The 21,374-nt window shown below is 36.9% G+C and overlaps 1 protein-coding gene across 3 annotated transcripts in view; it reads right to left on the reverse strand.

The window, feature by feature from the left end:
• Window positions 1-336: 336 nt before the first annotated feature.
• The window catches only part of TMEM245 (transmembrane protein 245), an 85,755-nt gene continuing 64,717 nt past the window's right edge, over window positions 337-21,374 (reverse strand). For all 3 annotated transcript variants that reach the window (XM_065052825.1, XM_065052826.1, XM_065052827.1), the window contains 4 exons: window positions 13,239-13,339; window positions 11,267-11,441; window positions 8,323-8,517; window positions 337-7,308 (listed from right to left, as the gene is read on the reverse strand). In XM_065052825.1, the coding sequence (XP_064908897.1) occupies window positions 7,263-7,308; window positions 8,323-8,517; window positions 11,267-11,441; window positions 13,239-13,339 (517 nt within the window). In that variant the 3' untranslated portion in view covers window positions 337-7,262. The remainder of the gene's footprint in view (window positions 7,309-8,322; window positions 8,518-11,266; window positions 11,442-13,238; window positions 13,340-21,374) is intronic.

A 21,374-nucleotide genomic window follows, 5' to 3' on the forward strand; every position in this document is an offset into this window, starting at 1 on the left:
TAAGCCATAATGGAGGCAACTGGGATTACCTACGGCTGCTGAACATAAGCTTCTGTAGGGGCTGGATGCGTGGCTGTGTCCCTGCAGGCAGCATAGCAAGGTGCCAGACGTCAGCTGAACCAGAGTTATTGTTGAGGCCCATGTCCTTCCGCACCTCATGGAAAACACGAAGGAAAAAGAAAAGTAGGGCTTCTTCCAGTGAAATGAAGTTATACTCAGGAATTGCAGATCCACCGCCGCATTTGTACTTTGTCTCCAGAGAACCTGTTATTTCACCAGATTAACTGCTGCCTTTGTGGCTCCTTCCAAAGATTCCATTATTCAAATCCAACTCAGTTTTCTTTACATTAACAGCTTTTTATTTCAAAATATATTAACCGTTCTGTGCTTACAAAGGACTGCAGTGTGAATACAATATTAAGTTAAAAGCTTCTTAAACCTGCTACAAAAAACCTTTTTTATTAGGAAGAGGACTTGTGCATACAATCAAAATTATGTAGTTTAAATACCTCTGCAGTCTGCATGAGTACTTCTCGACCTTAACTCACGTTTTGTTCTGCCACAGATAGACACAAGGGTTATATTTTCAATATTACACATGCAAAACCAGGTACTGTACCAAGCCCAATTATGGTAACATTAGTTTTGAACATAGTTCCATTCTGAAGATGTATCACACGTACATTTACAGACAAAATCTGTGTCAACAGACAATAGAAGTTATTGCTCCAAATCCCCACAGGTTCTGGGTAGGAATGCGCGCTTCAGAACAACCCATGCTCTGTAACACAAAACATCCGCTGTGCGGTTCGAGTGGGGTCTGGCCAGGCTTAGGACCTGATGTCAAAAATTCCTTTGGATTTGGTTTGGTGAAATCTACCAAAGGGAAAAAAACAACTTCCCTGGTCTTCCAACCAAAACATCAAACACTAGTTAACACATACAGGTAAACAGGTAACTATTAGTATAAAAAGTTGGTTTCCAACCATCACTGAAGCATAGAAAATTTTAACAATCTGAACAAATTGTATGCTTGCAGAATATACCAGTGATGACACTGGAAACTGAAAACATTGATCTACACAACCAGTAAGTTATAAACAGCACAAAAATGTTATTTGACTGATACTTCTTGAAAAAGCTTCAGTTTGGGGATGAGACTGGCAGAAAGGAGGCAAAAATTTGGATTTTGTTTCTCCAACTTTATGGCCTGGATGTCAATTCTTAAGCTTAATGAGCTTTTTGTTCTGTGACTACTATTTAGTTTTGTGATGCCTCTTACATTTAATCTACACAAATACCATAAAAACTTACTTTGACTGTAGGTTCTCACTGATCATTGTATACAATGAACAAGTGGCAAAGAGTATGGCCAGGAAAAGAAATCAACATTTTTGCTTTAAAAGCATCATGCTGAAAATTCTTCAGATACATTCACGGATGCTAGAGCACTCACTCTGACTTCATTAGCTTGTGAATGCATCCTGCTGCAAGCTAATATGCCCTGCTTCATATCCAACCAAGCTTTGGTGTGGCTACATAATGCTATATCCAAAGAATAACCTCTAATTCAACACGAGTTATGTTTGCCAAAGTCCACCCATAAGCAGAGCACATCAAGGATGCATTTACTTGTCAAATAGCAATTCCTTCCTGAATTGGACCTACCATTTCAGTATGGGCACTCCAAGCATGCCCTTCAGGTCCTGGAACTGATTTCAAAAGAGGATGAAGCAACACTCTCAGGTACTAAACCAGATTCAAACCACGACACCAGATGAGGTGTGGAAGAGGTTAAGAGATGGGGGAACTGAAGACATATTCATGACCTATTAATTTTGGCAGCTCTTCAGTGAATGTGTGCAAATACCTTCAGGAACAGTAATCTCTTAGCAATGCATTACCAAATGCAAAAACAGCTTTTCCCAACTTCCTATTAACTACAACAAAACACTTCTAGTCACTCTACCTGTATTTACGTGGCTCTTCTCCAACTTTTATCAGGTAAACATTAATCCTAGAAAATGTTGCTTGTTTTCATTATATACAGGCACTATTTTCTTATCAGATATCTTAAAAAAAAAAATTTTAAAAAAAATTCAGTTAAAGGCTGAATACAACAGACACCGCTCATATTTGAATAATACTGCGTAACAATATATACACTTACGAACCCAATGTAGAATGCCTGAATATGCTCATCACTTCTGGCATTGTTTCTGGTTTCAAAATACCAAGTTATTTTTCCACGTTACAATTGTTTTTTAAAAATTTCCAATTTCATCATTTAAAAGCAATTCTGGAAAATTTTACCATAGAGCATTAAGGTATTTTACTAAAAGTGACAGATAAACAGTATCAGGTTAAAGATCAAGCTTCCCTAATGTGTGTAAGGAGTTTTAGGCAATTATAGTTTTGTAGAAATGAAAATAAGAAGGGAATTGCCAAAGTATGCATCACCAAAAAAGTGTAAGAAATAATAATAATAATAAACCACTAGAAATACAAGACAAGATACAGTTTATAAAGATGATGCATCCACAGATTTAAGAGATGCCAGCTGTCACTCAACAAAGATTATTTAACTTGGGAACCAATTTTCTCTTGTAAAATTGCAAACTTCAAGGCAAACAACTGCAGCTCTAGAAGAACGCTACCTCTATTATCAAATATAATGAATACTAACTCCAATCCCAACAGCTTTCAGCACCTTCTGGAGGAAACTGTAGCTGTTTCCAGAGGTAGTATCTACAAAGGTGGCACCATCTGCTCTGACACACTAAAGCAAATATAATACGAACACAATGTTTGAATAAAGGCAATTGTTGGAGCATCTTCCAGCACTGATGTAAAGCCATCGAGTCTCAGCAGAATGATGGCATTTTCCCATCATTAGTATATCAGATCCCTAGGAAAGGCAACATTCTTTGCAGTATTCTGTCATCAGCACTAGGGATTAGCAGCATAGCAATTCTGCTCCTGCGTTTTTCTGAGGAACAATTTTATCCAGTTTTGTATTTTCAGGCTTTCTGTAAAACAATGTTTGATGTTGCAGCCATACACCTATTTCAGAAGGCACACTGAGAACCACATGGTATCATACATCTGATACCCACATGGTAGCATCAATTTTTCCCTACACAATGCTTTTTCTTATTTTATTTTATTTATTTAAACAGATTATGGATTTCCTAATCCAATAATTACTAACAAAATACACATAAGTATATCTTCCTGCCCAAAGTCTTGAAGAGAAGCCACATAGCCCCTGAAATCAGACAAATCTGAATATAGCCTAGGTGAGCTGCAAATACATACCATTGCACTTGGAAATATCTGACTGCTGTCTCCATTGTTAGATACATGGGTGTCAATTTAATTTTTGAAAAACATGTATCATATGTATGACTATAACATTAGAAAAAAGAAAAAAAAAAAAAAGGAAAAAAAAACAAAGGAAAAAACAAAAGGTAGTCTTTCAAACTAAGACATTACTGTTCCCAGCTGGTCACAGTGTATCTGTGCTGCAAGTCACCTTATTGTAGTAAGTCTGGCAAAATGTGTGCCGGATTCCTGCCCATTGCAGTTTGTTGCTTCATGTATTAAATTAAGCCAGTATTTACAGTGACCTGAAGTTAACACGCTGGGCTGTAAAGTGGCACACGTTCACTTCTGCTAGCTCTGCTATACACAGTAATGTTCAGTTAAGGTACAGCAGGGGAGGAAGGGCTAACAGTTCAAAAACCAGTTATCACCAGCCCTTTGGCACTACACTTACTTGTAACAAGCCTGATTTACTAGAAGAGAATGATAAAAAACAGCACAGTTTTATTTTACAGTACCATGAGAACACATTGTCTTCATTTACTACAAGGATTCCCTTCAGAATTCTAAACTGGTTTTGTTCAAACTGAATACCAAATGTACTAAATACAAGTAAATACCTGCTCCTGGAATGACTGTAAAGCTAAAGACTTGCCTACAAGCATAATGAAAAAGATGGTCTCTCCTAAGAAAACTGTAGTTTAATGCCACTACAGAAAAGGGTGTGTGAAGAGTTTCACCCATGGAGCTGCTACTTGCTTCTGCAGATGAGGCAATATAACCAGGAACTGGCACCTCAGAAGTCAAAATGACGTCATTATTTTGACATTAGTGTGAGATTAATCTAAACTAAACTGTTCTTAAAGAGGCTGAGTCTTTTCAGAAAATAATGCAGATTGTTAAATACGCATGGACAAGTTTTTCTATTTCTACAGGTAATTAGGTATTAAAGACAAACCATTAATAATCAAGGTACGCTTTTCCATAAGGTGGTGTTTTGTTGGTATTTTTTTAAACATGGATACATTCGGTGAACATTTCATGTTCTAAGAAGGTACTAGTGGAGGTTTTGGTTCTTCTCTTTCTTTTCTTTTTGGCAGTACACTGTTACTATACCACCACTGAACCGCACAATTGGTTCCTCAATCACACATGGCATGTACATGAGCTCCTCAAGCTACATTTACTGGGAAAGACTGTACTACAGGCGGTTCTTCACAGCCAGTCCTAACTGAATTTGAAAGAGGAAGCATCAATATGAAACTCCATTTAAAAGCAGGGTAAACTAACAAGACTACATCAAAAAGGAATTCTCTACACAAAATTATTTCTCTTCACGTTGTGAAAGAAACATTTCAAAATAGCAACGTATCTTCTCAGTTGATTTTACTGATTTGCCATTATTGAAGATAACTGAGTCTGAAATGCCATTTTAATCTTCCAGCAGAGACCATTCTTCAGTCTAAGAAGGCTGGGTGATTGGGGATGGAGAAGAGAAAAACTTAAAAAACAAAAGAACGCTTTATAATGACTCTTTAAAATGACTATGTTGAGTACTATAGGAATCTGAAAGATTGTCTCAGAAACAACTGGGACAGCAAATGTGGGCAATACAAATGTCATGAGCAGTGAGTAAAGATAAGCAATGGAAAACTGGAAATACCTTAAAGATGTGTATTTCTCACTAGGAATCTTCTTTAAATGCTGACTACAAGAAGCTACAATGAGAACAAAACATTTCAGTGCAAAATTCGGAAGTAAAAGGTAATGTAATACAGAAGTTTCCCAAGTATCATGGTGGTCTCGTTCAGGCTGGTTAGAATGTTGGGGGAATATTTAGGGACAGCCTCAGGTTCTTCGTTATACTTTACCCTAGCCAGTAACAATTACAAAACTGTGTTTCATTAAACATTTTATGTGATCCACAAAACTAAAGAAATTAAAACACAGGACATTTACTTAAGTCAAGCAATACATCCTTCAGTTAGCTGTAAGTGATGTATAGATTATTCAGCATTTAAAATATTGAATGGGGTGCTTCTGTATTTCAATGAACTTGAGTCAAACCACCAAATTAAGCCTGAGTCTGTCCTCCAAATACATACCTGCAAGTTTACAAGTGCAACACCAGCATGCTTGAAACCCTCCATTTAAGCAAAAAGTTTCATCAATAAAACGGCAGAATCTGAGGGGCAGCTATTTGTCTCTTAATAGAAAGCTTGTTTATCGCAAACCTGTACCAGGATTTTCTTGCTTAGTAAATATCAGAATACCTTCCAAACACTTCCTATGGCAAAGTAGTTTCAGAAACAATGTAAAAATACATGCAATATCATGAAAATAGAAGCCTTCCAAATCTACCAGTACTTCTGCAACTTGAGTAAAACAAACATCCAAGTTACTGAGAGCTGTTTCTACACAAATCTTGGATATCATTATTTCTAGGTAAGAACTGTTTCAACAGTTCCATTATTGTCAACAACGAATGGAAGGCATGCCTGTATTTTGTGTAACTCATCATCAACCAAACTCTGATATAAATTCAAGATAAGTTACTAGAAACTGAAAGGTGGTTCTTTGGTTAAGCATGTGCACGTGCTACTTTGTACCTGGGGCCTCACTATATTTGTCGAAAAGCTGTTCAAGTATGAAATTTCTACCAAAACCCCACACTTCCTATTTATAAAAAGGATCCATTTATAAAGATCCATTGTCTCAAAATATTTCAACAATCAATACAAAAGGCCTTAATTGTCACCAAAACTGCAATTTAAGCAAAATTATGTATGGAAGAAAAGCACTAGAGGAGTCTGATGCTGTGACTTAGGCAATGCACCATTTCAGGAATTCAAGAACTCTGTTTATTATTCAAATATATCTTAATATATAAGATATATCTTATACCCTATTAAGATATTTGGCTAGAGGCTTATAGGAAAAACAGAAACAACAAAACCAAACAACAACAAACTAAACTAAAACAAAATCCATGCTTTCTCCCCTTCCTCTTTGGAAATAAACTTGCATTTGTTTGAAAAGTTAACTGAACCCAGCCACAGCATTTGAAAACCAACATTAAACAATCCTCATTTAACTTCTTCCTGTTACTGGAAGCAGACGTGACAATCGTACATTACCTCTGCCTGAAAACACTTAAGGCCTTTGATTAAATTTAGTTGACAAGATGACTCCACTGGGATGGTGGGTAAACAGCAACATACAACCAGATTTCACTGCAAATGAGGACAAGATCTAAACTACTTAAACAAGCCCTCCTATTTAAATATGAGGAAAACCCACATTTAATGATTTGCATGTCTGCTACTTTCAGGTAGATACTAGAAATACCGGTCTCCAGCAACATTGAATTTCAGTGTGTATAAGAGGATAATATTTAGGCGTTATTAAAGTTACAGATGATGGCCAAAGGACATACTTTGAGGAGCAGCAAATAATTATATTCTACTTTCATTTAACAATAAGTGGTGTACACCTTTTTTGCCACCAGATCAACTCGAAATAAATATTTTAGAATTACCTTTCTTTACAGCTACTACAATTTAATAACACAAATAACCCAATAAATAAAAGCCTAGTCAGTCACTTCAGTAAATAATAACTCCAGTGGATACACTTGTCCTCTTAACCGTTCTTTTTATGAAGACGGAACATCTTCAATGTCTTCAAGAAGGCAGCTGAACTGTGTGTTAGTATGCAAAGCCAAGGGAAGTCGACATTCTCTCCTGAAGAGGCAAAGTGCACAATAACGTAAGGCCAGCAGATGTTCGAGAAGTGGTTTCTCCTAAAACCCAAGCTATGCTTTCTGGTGAGCTGTCCCTAGGCACAGCTGGAAAAGGACAGAAGGCCATGGCTGTGGTGAACTCGAGACAGAAGACAGCAGTTCTCTCATGTTGAATAGGTGCAGCACAGCAGCTTCATCACTCTGCAGCCATTTTAATATCCTCCAGATTCTCTCTAGACGACCTGGGTGTCAGGAGGAAAAAAAAAAATAAGAAAGACTCAAATCTGTTGAGTCATTAGAAATATCTATTTACCTACAGATGAAACAGGCAACAAACACAAATGCATATTTTTGTATGTACTGTGGGCAGCTCTATCTACGGCATAGACAGGAAGTCTTGGAACACAACTTCTACAAGTCAGAGACTACAGACAGGTCCAATTAGTGGTTTTTCTCATCAGTACCCATATAAAAGATGACAACATTATTCATGTGAATGAAGCAAAGGATTATTTCTGACAAGCACAGAATCCTCTTTAAGATAAACGTATAATGAGCTAACCTATGTAATTGAACAAGACAGTAGAGACATTAAAATGGCTACAGTCATTAATAACTTCGCCATATGATTTTCATATTAAGTATTCAATTAGGAGTTTACTCATCCCATTCCTTAACTATACAGTTGAAAGATACATTTCTATATTCCACGCTCAGTAACTTCAATAAAGAGATTAATAAGGACCATACTTTTAATGGAATAATGGCATATAATGTTATATAATTTTTTAAATTCAAGTATGTTTATTTATATTTTGCAGAATGGTACAGTAACACATAAAAATGCAATATTTGCAGGTAGGTCTCTTAATGAGGACAATGAACACTGACTATCAGATATCCATCAATAATAGTTTTACACAGAAAAAGGGATGCTTGACCACCTCCTAGCACAATGGCAACATGCAAACTATAGGATACAAGGGTATTACCAGTGAATTTTCTAAAAGAGCCTTCTGTAAGTAGCTGAGAGACATTACAGAAACATTCCAAGTTTACAACTGAGTTTTTATTTCACCATGATTTCTATTTCTTGAATACGGGACAGCTGAATCCTCTTCAAATACTTCAATACTCATGTAGGTGTGTAGGCAGAGTGACACATAAAACCCATGCACATGTTTGCTATACCTATGTGTACATACATTGATCCAAGTAAAAACATGATGCACACGTGTAAGACATTTATAACTCACCGGTAAATCTGTAACGGCCACGCTGTTTGTGATGGAGTGTGCACTGAACTTGTTGGACTCACCAACATGGCACTATATATGTTAGAAGCAACCACAAGTATACAAAGTAGAATTGGTCCTATGATGGCTCCTTCCAGCCCCAGGTAATATGCTCCACCAGCTACCGCAAGACCTGTCAGGTAAGGATGACCACCTCTGGAATTGTGGCACAAGAAAAATAAAATTAAGAACAGCAAACAACAATACTACCAATTATGAAATGTGAATTAATCATAAAGTTTTATTAAGCTTAGGAAATTACACGGAGAGCTATAGATACCCATATTTACACTACAAACAGTTGTTTAAATGACTGCACAATTATTCCAAGCTGTATTCTGCTCTGTATTTGCACAATGGATCAGTGTTTTATAGCATCTAATGCTCGTAATATCCACAATGAAGTAGCTACTTTATAGACGTCTGCTGAAGAATGTCTGAAGGAGTCAATGGCAAAAACATTTCCCTTTTGAAAATGGAAAGATGATTGATTATAAAGAAGGTTTGTGCTTTGTGGTCAATTGTCAAATTTTAAGACAACCAGCAAGATGTACTATGAGCGTCCCTGAAAAACAACATTAATTTACACCATGACTCTAATTTGCATTTCATCTTTCAGAGAATAGTTAGCATATATTCTTTTAATAGAGAGTCATGTCATCTCATTTTATTAAAAAACAACGTCTCAGATTGTTTGTTATCATTAGTTTTAATGTTTTCAGAGGAAAAACAAAACCAGATTTTTACTAATATATAAATATTTACCAGAAAGTTGGGGCAAATGGAGCTTTTGATATGAGCTTTTATGGCAGCAGGCCATGCCATTTTTCTTTTCTGTCTTTCAGTGCAGATGCACAACATGAATCCTATCAACAGCATTTACACAAAACCTGCTCATCATGCTTAATCCTGGTAGTGAAAATAATGATGGTAATATGGAATTATATAAGAAAAACTATAGTTTCAACTTAGCACCCAATTTTCAGGAAGTTGCTCTAAATTCTGTGTGTAATGGAGTGAAAATACCAGCCATTCAGTTCAGAGCTTTGGCAGTTTCTGACAGGTTTCTACAATGGTCCTGACTTCTACCCAACTCCCTCATGGGCAGTCTTCGCCTTCAGCACAACTGTAGGCAGAACGAGACCATGAAACAGGACCTGTTACATCATATACACTTCAATCACGTCCTACCTAGATCAAATTTAACCTATTGGTATGGCTAGATCAGTTTTTTGAGAGGACAGATTTGAGCTCAAAGTTTTATGTTTCTCCAAGAGCAGACACACGATCATTTTCTAAACTTTTAATAACTTCAAATATTTTTTTTTCCAGCATTTGCATCACTGTAAATGTTCTTCTGGCTAGTTTGCTAAATTAAGCAACAGATCACCTGATGAAACTGGACTACGGTATAAATTTAATGCACTTGAAAAACCCTGCATAACCTAATTATAGCTATTTCAAATAGATTTAATCTAATCTGCAAGACAGCATGATGCTTACTGTTCTATCTAATGAGAAGAACACAATTTGGCTTCACTGTCAGAAAATCTATTCCTGCCATATATATTTTCTGGACACGAAACAGAGCCTGCATCCCCTACAGCAAAAAAGTGTATTCTAGTAAGTAGAAGAATTATTGGCTGATTAAATACCTACTGGTCTTAAATTTATCCATAATCTATTGTTGGAAAAAAAATCATAATTTAATTATACTTCACCCGATAGCTTTGATTCATGCAAAGTAACTAATGCCACAGTCTATGAAAATTATTATTAATATTCTGCATATTATCATTAGGTTCTCTCTTTGAGTATAATTATATTTTATAAACAAAAATACTAATTTCAAACTTAACAGAGAGCTGATACACTTAATGTCCTTATTCTACATTAACTCTGCTGTAATAAAAATCAGCACAAATGAGGGCCTAGTACCAGCATGTAACTTAAGTCTGGACCATGAAGTTCTTGATTTAGACAGTTTCCTAGGATTGTTTCTGATGATCAAGACTGAAGCAGTGATTAGAGGAGTACAACTTTACATCTACCTTGTGCATGTTTGTGAACATGAACTTGACAGTTCATATCTTCACCAGCTCTGTTAAACAATGCTGCCTTATCTTCTAATTTGAATTGCATAAGGGGATTCACTAGATACTTCAGCAGCAGAAAATGTCAGTGGACATTACAGTTGCACTCCGGATACAACTGCAGACGTTGACTCCGTAACTTGGACTTTATTTCTCTGTGTATGAACTCAGAGCCGAAACCAGGAGATATTTCAAGTCAACAGAGGCAGCCAAATACCTAGGATTTTTTTTCAATAAATCTGTGCCTACCTTCTACAACAGGAAAACAGCACTGGTTACTGTCTCCAGTTTCACAATTTCACCTTTCTCAACACATTGAAAGATCAATCCATAATCAAAACTTTTTACACTCAGATGTGGTGACACAACACAAAGGCTGGCTTCATAAAAATTCTCAAAATTCTCCCAATCCATTTTGGAAAATTGAAGTATTTTTTTCAGGTCCCTAACGAGCTCATGGATTTCTTGTTTGTTCTGGAGCATCATCTGGCACTAGGTGATGTACAGGAAAATGCTATACTTCTTTAGTCAATGAACAGATAAATAGCAAAGATATTCTCAGAATTACTTTACCAACCGAAACAGTTGATTTTGCTGACTTTGAGAACAAGTTCAAGACCCCTGAAGTGACAAAGATCACACAAGAGAAGCCTGGGAAAGTAAAGGCACTTAAGGCCAGTAAGACATCTTACATCTGTTCCTATGCTCAAAGATCCTGGTTTGGACGCTTCAGAAAAGTAAGTTTACTTAAAGGTGTCAATGATCACTACACATTTTTACATTTAACTTTTAAAAGTCTCCAATGTACTTACCCTGATATATCTGAATAAATTGCTGTATCTACAAAATAGGTTGGCAAGAGGTGAAAAACCAAGAGCAAAATGGCTTTGCATCCCTGTCCTTGCACAAGCCACAGATCTAGGACTGCAGGGATGGCTGCCCAGTATGTCCCCAGAAACGGCACTGCTCCGAGGATTGCTGCTAATGCTAGGAAACACAGAACCACAGGTGAGAAAAAGACCAGAGAAATGTATTCCATAAATATATTTACAGTTAAATTCTAACACTTTTGCCACACTGGTAGTCTCACTTCTACGAATTCTTGTAAATAAGACATTAAAGAAATGCTACATAAAGCGCTCTTGGTGCTCTATAGCTGTGGTTTAGGAAAAAAAAACCAAAATTACAGTATTCCCTATACAGAAAAGCTTCACCAACTGTCAGTCATAAGGAGTTACTTCCAAAAGAGACACAAGTCAAAAAATCAAAGTTATACCAATCATGCACATTTCAAACTGTTACATAAATACAAATTAGCATCTCTGTGCAAGAAAATATACAAGCAAAATTCTGTCTCATTGTAACTTAGCAGATCTCCTGCAGTCAACCATAATGATGTAGGTAGTACTGTGAGAAACCAGGCAAATGTAAAATCCATGACATATGTATTTCCGTATACACATACATGCACACAGGCGTACACCCTTCTCATTATACAAATACCTGTTTTAATCTAAAGTGATGCATTATTGCTGTCATTCTAATTTAATGCAACAGGAACGAACACACACAAAAAAAAAAAGTTCTTTTTTTCCTCTTTTTTTGGTCTCATTAACCAGAAAGCAAACTTTTAATATTTTGCATGTAGCTGAAAGAAAAGGAATAAGTGTCTTCTAAGTAGGTCTAATGACAACCAATGCCTTTAACGTAGCTGCACTTCATAATAAAGACATTTCCTATTATATTGGGTTTTGTTGGTTTATAGCTTCCCCTTTGTTCCCTCATACATGAAGGTACAGTATTTTTTTAAATTACTTTTTTTTTTTGGTCAGGGGAAGAGAGGCAAAAGAGGAATAGAAGACTTTTCAGTGAAAACCATTTAGCCACTTCCAAAGCTAAGATCAAAGAATAACACAAAACCAGAGGCTGGTAAAACAGCCAGGCAACAGTACTGAGATAAGAAGCACGCCTTTATTGTGCATTTTCGTGACACCACACATTCCTGCATTTAGGCATCTTGAAAAATGAAAAGTTAAAACCTCCTAAGGCTCAGGCTGAATAGAAGAGAGAAAGAATTACATCCATCAAAAGATGGATAAGTAAAATAGATAGCAAGGGATCTGTTGTGAAAACAGAAAGAGGCAAATCTCAGAAGTAAGATACCACTCAGAGACTTCTCTCCATCCTACCCATGGCCATCCTGAAACACCCCTGGAACAAGGCCAGGAGTGCTACATACGTTCACTGTTGGAACCAAAGATTTTGAAAATAAGAGCTATGAAAAGCTGTACAGTCTGCATAGGACAATTAGATGTATGGCAGTTTAATTTAAACTTGGAAGAATCAATCAATGCTAAGTTTTATGGAACCACAACACATATCACAGAAGTATTAAACTTGTCATCTTATTTTCATAGTGGGGTTTGAACAATAAACAGGATATAAAAATAAGGTTACATACTGAACAAGAAATAAAGAAAAAAATTCTGAACAGCTCCTCATTAAATTCATACCATACACTGAGTTCATCAGTAGACTCGGGTGCTATAATAAAAAAGTAGCCAATCCTGTAATTAGAAACTGTCTCAAGACATTTGCACAATTCAACCATATTAAGGTTGTCTATGCAACTCAAATTCTGATAGTTGCCAGCCTCTGATTTAATGTTCTCTAAAAATAACTTCAAGAGTAATCTTATCAGCAACATTTAGTCCTACTGAACTTGCATAATAAATAATTATGTAATATTATCTATAAAGAGATCGTAATTGTTTGAATTCTTACCGGATGGTATGAAGACTATGTTAATTCCAAATATAGTGTGAGTCAGCCAAGTATAGAGTCCATAGAACCCAGCCATTTTGAGGGAAGCATCAAATACACCTCTAAAACAATCAAAGAAACACTGTTAAATTTTATTTGCAATAGGATTCTGGGATCTACAAAGATATACATAAGCTGCTTTGAAAAACTGCAGAGTCGTTTAGTGCCCCAAATTATACAACTCAAAACATTACACTGAACCCTTTATACAGTTATTCCCTATGAAAAGAATAAGCACCCATCACACCTGTTATTTAAGGTATTTAGACATAAAAAACCCAGACTCTACTGTAAAATGGGTTCCAGGGATAAATTCCTTGAAAGAAACTGCTCAAGCATCAAACCACGTCCTCTATCAAAAATAATCTTTTATCTATGAGAAGGAGTACCATTCTACGTATGAACTACTTTTCCACTTCTAACTGTTCATTCATTTTCTTTACCTGCTTACATTTATGTACCTGGTCGTTCTTGTTGGATTAAAACCACTTGTCTGTGAAGTGAAATATGCTGCTTAAATTAGGTTCTTAGGGACACGGTTTAGAGGTGAACTTGGCAGCATTAGGTTAATGGTTGTAGTCTATGATCTTAAAGGTCTCCAACTAAAATGATTCTATGATTCTATTATATACTTACATGGCTTTCCAGATGAGACTATTTGAACACCTCATATTTGTTACTAGATTTTAGCCTCAATATCTTTACCTTCCTAGCTTTTAGGTTGCTTACTAGGTTACATTACTGAAAACCAAACAGAAAGTTTGGCAATCTAATTAGATTCTGCCGAATTTACACCCAATATGCTGGCCACAAAACAAAGTTCTCCTCTCTTTGCTGTGACCACAGCCTCACAGGACAGCAAACAGGCAGAGGAGTGCTGTGCCACATCTACAGCACTAGAGTACTTACACATGTGGAGTAACCTAGAACTGCAAGCCTGTGCCTTAGCACTATAAATCACAAAAAATACACTCTAAAACTAGTAGATCTCACCATTGAATTATGCCCGTTTTACACCCTTATCTGAGAAAGGTATGAAGCTTCCTGAAACCACTATTTCAGCTTAGATCTAAGTAACCAAACCATCCTTGAGTTCCCCTCCTGGTAACAGTCCTAACAGATAGATCATTGCAGACGCTGTGGCACACACCCCTTCTTAGCAAAGACAAACACAAAGTTTGCTGATGTTAACTTCCAGTTTTACGTTTCACGCTTTCAGTGAAATGCTTTTGTCTCTGAAGGTTTGGGAACTCCAGTAGGAGGGCAGAGAGGACAGGAAGACACACAACTCCAATCATGGAGCCAGATGATTAGTTGAAAGGTTTCCTTTGCACTTCTGAGAGGAACGCAGTCTGCACAGAAATCAGTCCTTTCTGGAACAAAAGCTTCTAAGAGCACTTTCTGTCCTCGGTTGAGCTGATAAAGCCTTCTAGAAAAGAAACCTTCTCTGCCATTAACTACTGGGTAGAATCTTCTCTGAACTACCAGCAAGAATTCCCATACTCCCAGTTTTTGCATCTTTGGGCACTATCCTCACTACTATTTCCATGGGCAGTTTGCATATTTTTGCTCCCCCTTCCAACCTGAAGGCACACATAGATTCCCAAATGACTGCTGAATCAAAATTCTCTCATTTAAAATTCATCCACTGGAAGTTATGAGTACAGAATAAACCTCACACATCAACAGTGTTGTTCAAAATGAGAGATTCTCTTAACAGATTAACTAGAAACAGCCATTGTCAGCCATTCTCCCCCCAAAAAAGAGGGAAAGAGAAAATATGGAAAAAAGCAAGCTTTAAAAAATGACCTGTAACAACAAATCCAACATTTGACAGGCAAATATTATGTGATGCATGAAGAAAGTGAAGGAATAGCTACAAATATATGGTGGCCTCAGTGGAAAAACCTGAATACTTCACAGTTTATCTAAACGTATATTAAAATGGGAAATCACCAATTGAAATATATAGGATCTACAGATTTTGAAAAGTGAAATACCTGTATTTTAATTATAAGAAAAGTAAGCTTCTAATGTAAAAAAATTGGCAAGGAGGAGAAAAGACCCCCAAAGCCAAAGCAAGAATGCTAAATGTGAGTTTGTACTAAAAACTCAAGACTTCTTCATACTTCAGCTACTCAAAAGTCTCAATTTTCTGCATTTTCTGTGGCATTTAATTCATGTCCGCTCTCTCTGATGGTATCTAATGAGCATAATATTTTTGTAACAAGAACCTGTTTATTAACTGGAACTGATTCTGTCAGCCATCAAGTATAAATATCATATACAAAGGGGAGAAAAATAATCAATAAACATTTTACTTAAGGATACTTTACAAAAACAGAGGTCTAAACACCACTTTAATCCATACTGGCAAGTTATCTGTGGTTGGATTTTAAGAACTTAGAACATAAACAAGTGCAGCAGGGTCTTTGGCAATGGAAGCCTCCAGGCAGCTGGAGAGGTGAAGTGTTGTCTGTACTGCAATGATCATGAAGGTGCAACAAAAAAACCCCTCACTTCTGGTTGCACTAAAGAGACATTTGTTCCCACTAAACCCGAGTCCATCGCAGAATCACAGAATGCTGGGGATTGGAAAGGACCTTGAAAGATCATCCAGTCCAATCCCCCTGCCGGAGCAGGAACACCCAGATGACGTTACACAGCCTTGATGGTCTCTTGAATTTTAGACCTGTCCCATAGAAATCCCTTTGCACTATAAAGGAGGTATCTCACAATTTCTGAAACTCTTCATTGGTGACATAAAGTTTTCAAGTTTTTTTAATGCAATTTTCTGGGTCCTTCCAAAACAAAAACAAAAAGAAAACACCTTCAACATACCCAAAACAATTTGTTAGAATGAAGCATTAAATCAAAATATTTAATAGCATCTATGAGAACATAGATTTCAACATGCTATAATTGAATCTTTAAGTAAATCTTTTTATTTTCAATCAAACAGGAACTGTGGCACAAATACATCTCAGCTGTCAAAAATATTTTAAAACAGTCCTTGAAGTATCTCCTTATATTTTCCATAAAGTTGTTTTCTGTAGTGTAGTAAAATGAACAAGGCCTTAAAATCTTCTGTAAGTATGCCCCAAAACTACATTTCAGTATATAGAGGGGGAGGCAGGCCCCGGGCTTAAGGCAGGTATCTGAAGTATCAACTTCACTTGAAATTAGAATACTCATCTACAACTACAGGAAAGACTTTTTATATAAGTAATCATTTTAGATTTTCCCACAGAGACTACAAAAGAATGGAAGACAGTCTGATTATGGTAACCAAAAACAAGACAATCACCCAGAACCCAAACCAACAGCCAGAATTTATTGCTGTGAATTTAACTGTGTTAGGGAGAAACTGCAAATCCATTTCTCATTCATAAGAAAGCATCCAAAATTGCCATTCTAATTTCAACAGTTTTCACATTTCAGTTAAGATACGCATAGCTTTTATCCTCAGATTAATTTTATTCAAATTTAAGTTCAAGTTCTGTCATGTGTTTTGCTGATGTAGTCATCAGCTTATAAGAAAATTTTAGACTACTAAGTCCATTACTCATTATAGATGCACTAGTAGAGCAACACTAAAGTTAATCACGGACCAACAGGTATGGCCTGGTCTGATGTCATTCTGCAAGTTAATATGTAATGTATTTCAATAGTAAAATAGTATATACCTCTAAAAGACTGCAGAACAGTCCAACATCACTAGCTCCTTGTATCTGGCAGACACAACTAATTAGCTATAAGGAGAAGGCACCACACAGTGCTGAGAAGCTGTGAGGTGCCACTGATCGAGCAGGAAGCAAGAGGAGGCTATACTTAATTTCACTTTCCTCCTCTCCTTCACCTTTCTTTGTGTCTGGTTCAACTAGCCAGAGAAAAAGCACAGGGGTTCCTACTGTGTGGCGAGTGTGGGCCAGGAGAACTCCCTGAAGACTCCTGTTTGTTACTTCTGTCAGAAGAACTAAGCATCATCCCTTAAAGTCTCTAGAAATTCATATCCATTTGACTTCAGGGTTAAGGAAGCTAAAAAAATAATGTTGAAAACTTTAACCAAAATCTTCATCCACAGTATGGTTCAGCTACTCTGCATCTGTGACACCAGATCTTAAAGATGATGTGGTATGCTAGCGCAAATGCTGAAAGAATTTATTACCATCTGTAAAATGCCGACCTTACCGGCAAAATTTTGACAGTAAATTAATTTCATCTCTTAATACGTTACTGGCATACATACAGCTTCCTTTTATCTAGAAGAGTAATTGTATGTTTCAGAAATCAGGAAATCAAATTGCTGCTCATGTCTCACTTTGGCACTGTATCTGGATGAACCACTTCACCTGCAAGAGCTGTCATCTGCAAATGTGTAATTTATGAGCACTTCATGGCAATTTCGTGAAGACATACTAAGATGTACATATTCCATTTTACTGAGCTTTGAAAAGCATGTAAAATTAAAAAAAAGTCATACTTCAAATTATTCAGATTAAAACTGAAGAAACTTCTGTCAAATTGTCAAACGTTTCTGCATAGCTGACCTAAACATATTTTTTTAAGTTCTTTCTGCTTCACCGCAAAGCTGGGGAATTTGCTTGCTGATTTCACACAGGAAAGTCCCACCTCTTCACTTCATGGACTTTGTGGGGTTTAGTGATTTCTCTTTTACTGATTTGCTATAAGAAGTCTACAGTTTCTGCTTTGCTTTTACTGAAGTTTACACCTGAATTCAGGTTCACTTCACAAAGCCCACAGGTAAGGTCTGTTCACCATTAGTGACTTGGCAAAATTTCCAAAATTGCAACCTAATGCTGCAACAACCCCAGTTGAAAGGAAAAAAGCTTCAGCTCAGAGCATTCATTTTCTGACCTCAAAACTAATTTGATTTTCTAGATCTCCCTGGAGCACTGGAGGAAAGAAGAACATATGTGCTGCAATGATGAGAATTTGAGTTTCCAGAAAGATTGGAAGAACCATAGAAGTTCAGAAGTGAGATTCACTGGTTACTATATTACATTTATAATGAAGGCATGCTGACCCTGGCTGCTGAACAGCCATAACAGTAAAAACTAGAAAAAAGTGACATTTGTGTTTGGAAATGTTTGCAAGAATTAGCATTTCCCTAAATACATTTAAAAAGACTTTACAAGCCATACAGTGGTCTACAACCCAATTAAAATGCAAGTTTTATAACAGGAACATCTTAAGCCAAATACTATTAGAAAAAAGACAACTTTACTCTTTCATCATCTTTACACCACTGATGTTTGGTATTTTCCCATATACTCTAAGCAGACATCACAAGGATTGCAACTGTATCTTTGTTGCAAAATCTTCCTGTATACAGAGCCGACTAATTCAAAATGATGCTTTAAGAAACTCCAGCTACTCCATTTCTTTTGAGAAGACAACTTTTACATCTTTAAAATAGAGGGTTTAAGATATAAAAGCAAGCGTAATGCATTCCATACTCCACAGCACAGTTTCACAGTTTATTTCAGAACAGGTGAACTACCACAAGAAAAGAGCCCTCCCTTCCCCTGTTCTCAAGCACTCACTCCTGCCCCAGACCACTCTTCCTCTGCCTGCCTGCCAGCACAGTCTCTTTTATGTGCCATGACAGTTTTTACAATGAGTTCAGCTCATAATTATTGTTTTGCTGTGTTAGTTTTAGCTAACTAGCTCAGTTCTCTGCTCCCTGTCCCGCTCACAGAGCAGTGGCACAAACAGCTGTGCTCCCAGCAGGTGAGAAGGCAGCAGCTCAGTTGTGGCTGGAGGGCAGGAGCTCTTCTTTGCACAACATTGCTGTTTTATTCTGGCTGAAACAAACAGCTGCTGTCACCATATTTCAAAATCAAATAACTAATTTTCTTCCTTCAGACACCACCAAGATCCATTGCAAAAGACAAGTTACCAGTGACAATCAAATGACAGCTATTATCTTAAAAAGGACTGAAGAATTATTCTTCTTCAATGATCCCCCAAATTTCAAGTGATCACTGGGAGAACAATGAAAAATTAAATGACTCAGACAAGTCCTTTCGCAAATAGAACTATTAAGCTGCTCTTCGACTGTCTTTAAGGGTTCTGTTCTTTTAGGAAATAAAAAGAAACTCATTGTTTTTCAGTTTCAAATTACACATGAAAATAAGCAAAGAACACTAAGATACATTCCAGCTATAAATAAAGCAGAAGTTGCAGTGTTTCTGAAAAGAGTAAGATCATTTCAGGAGCATTATAAACACGCAAGTGACTTTCAGAGACGACTACATTACAAGATTTCAACAGTTTTGCTGTTGAAATGAATTTCTCCTTAGCAATGACACACCGTACAAAGAGAGGTAACAGCTCCAACATAGGGAACCTAGTGATGACACTAATCAGATAAAGTGATACAGCCTTGAACAAAGCATAGGTCATTGAGATGGTGTGACTAATGCAAATATTACAGCTCTCACTTCAGGACAGGGCTCCACTGATTGTATCAAAACTCCACTTTTAAACGGTGGCAACCAGTCCGAAGGACACAGCAGCAAACAGACTTTCTTCGCTATCATGTCTACGTTCTCTGAAAATGAACAAATAACATGTAGTCCAAACTATAAGAAATTCTACCTCTGATTATTTCTTCACAATACTTTCATATTTGTAATATTCACCATGATTTTTAATGACTATTTTGGCCTGTTTTAATCACATATACCACATAAACTTACAATTATTCTTCTGAGAAGCACATCTGAAATAATTAGTTATTTCTGAATCAACTATTTCTAACATTTCCAAGTTTTTGTTATGAGTAGGCCACAATGCTTCCAAAGGGCAACACCTAACTATTCTTAAAATGGATCTTGGAACATAAAGTATAAAAAGCCATACTAGTTCAGACCAAAGGTCTGTCTAGCCAGCATCCCATTTCCAGTAGAGGCCAGAAGTAGACGCTAAGGGAACAAAAGAAATAGGACAAACAGTTAACAATCCCCCTGAACATTTTTCCAGCCTGTTTCCACCTCAGGGGATATAATGAAGCAGACACAGTCTATTTAGCACTCTTAAATTGATATGCATTCTTAGTTCTGTCTGAACCCTTCAAATTGCTGCAGGTCCAACATTCTTTGGTAAGACCTTCCCCATGTCTACTGCCTGTTGCAGAAACAAACACATCCTTCTTACGTTTTGAAACCAACTGCTTGCTTTTTGATGACCCCATTATTTTATGTTGGAAGAGACCACCAGCAGTCCAACCCCAGTCATCCTTTCCACACTGGTTTTGCAAACCTCAGTTGTGCAACATCCTTTTTCCAGGCTGAAGAGTCCCAACCAGCTCAGCCATTCCTCATAGAGAAATGAATGCATACTTTCATCTCTCTGATCAGTCTTGTTGCCCTCCTAGCTTTCCAAGATGCAGAAACTAGAATGACACACAGTAATTCAGGGTATAGGCACACCACAGATTCATAATATGGAAGTAATATTCTGTGTTTCTCTTGTCCATGTCTGTTGTAACGAATCTTACTGTTTGATATGCACGGCAGATGTCTGTATCACTGAGCTAGCAGGCCTACCTGAAAACATATCTCCCAAGTGGAAACAGCAAAGGGGCATCAGTTTATATGTGAAGTTAGGATTGGTTTTCACCCACATGTATCACTTTCATCAGTGATTTTATTCCTCAGACACTGCTGTCTTCTGACTGAGTTTGTCTACAATCGTGCTATAATTCCATAATTAGTCCTCATCCTTACTAGCTCAAATTGTTTTGCGGCATCAGTAAGGCGTCCATCTCTACTTCTCTCCTGAGAAATAGATGGGATAGTAGAGGTCCCTACCTCAACACCATCATTTACTGCTGCCCTCTGTTCCTTATCTTTTTAACTGCCTATTTATCCATGCAGAAACCTTCTGTGTTATCTCATCACTACTTAATTTCCTTGAAAGTCTTTGGAAAGAGATGTTGTAAAAAGCCTTTACAAACCTTCCATAGAATATAGCAGCCAGATCAACTTATTAATGGCCTTGCTTGCTGACCACTTCAAAACACACGAAGAGCAAGGCAGAACTTCTCTCTGTGGAAACTCCACTGACGCT

This window comes from Columba livia, chromosome 2 (assembly GCF_036013475.1).
Source record: "Columba livia isolate bColLiv1 breed racing homer chromosome 2, bColLiv1.pat.W.v2, whole genome shotgun sequence".
Taxonomy (NCBI): domain Eukaryota; kingdom Metazoa; phylum Chordata; class Aves; order Columbiformes; family Columbidae; genus Columba; species Columba livia.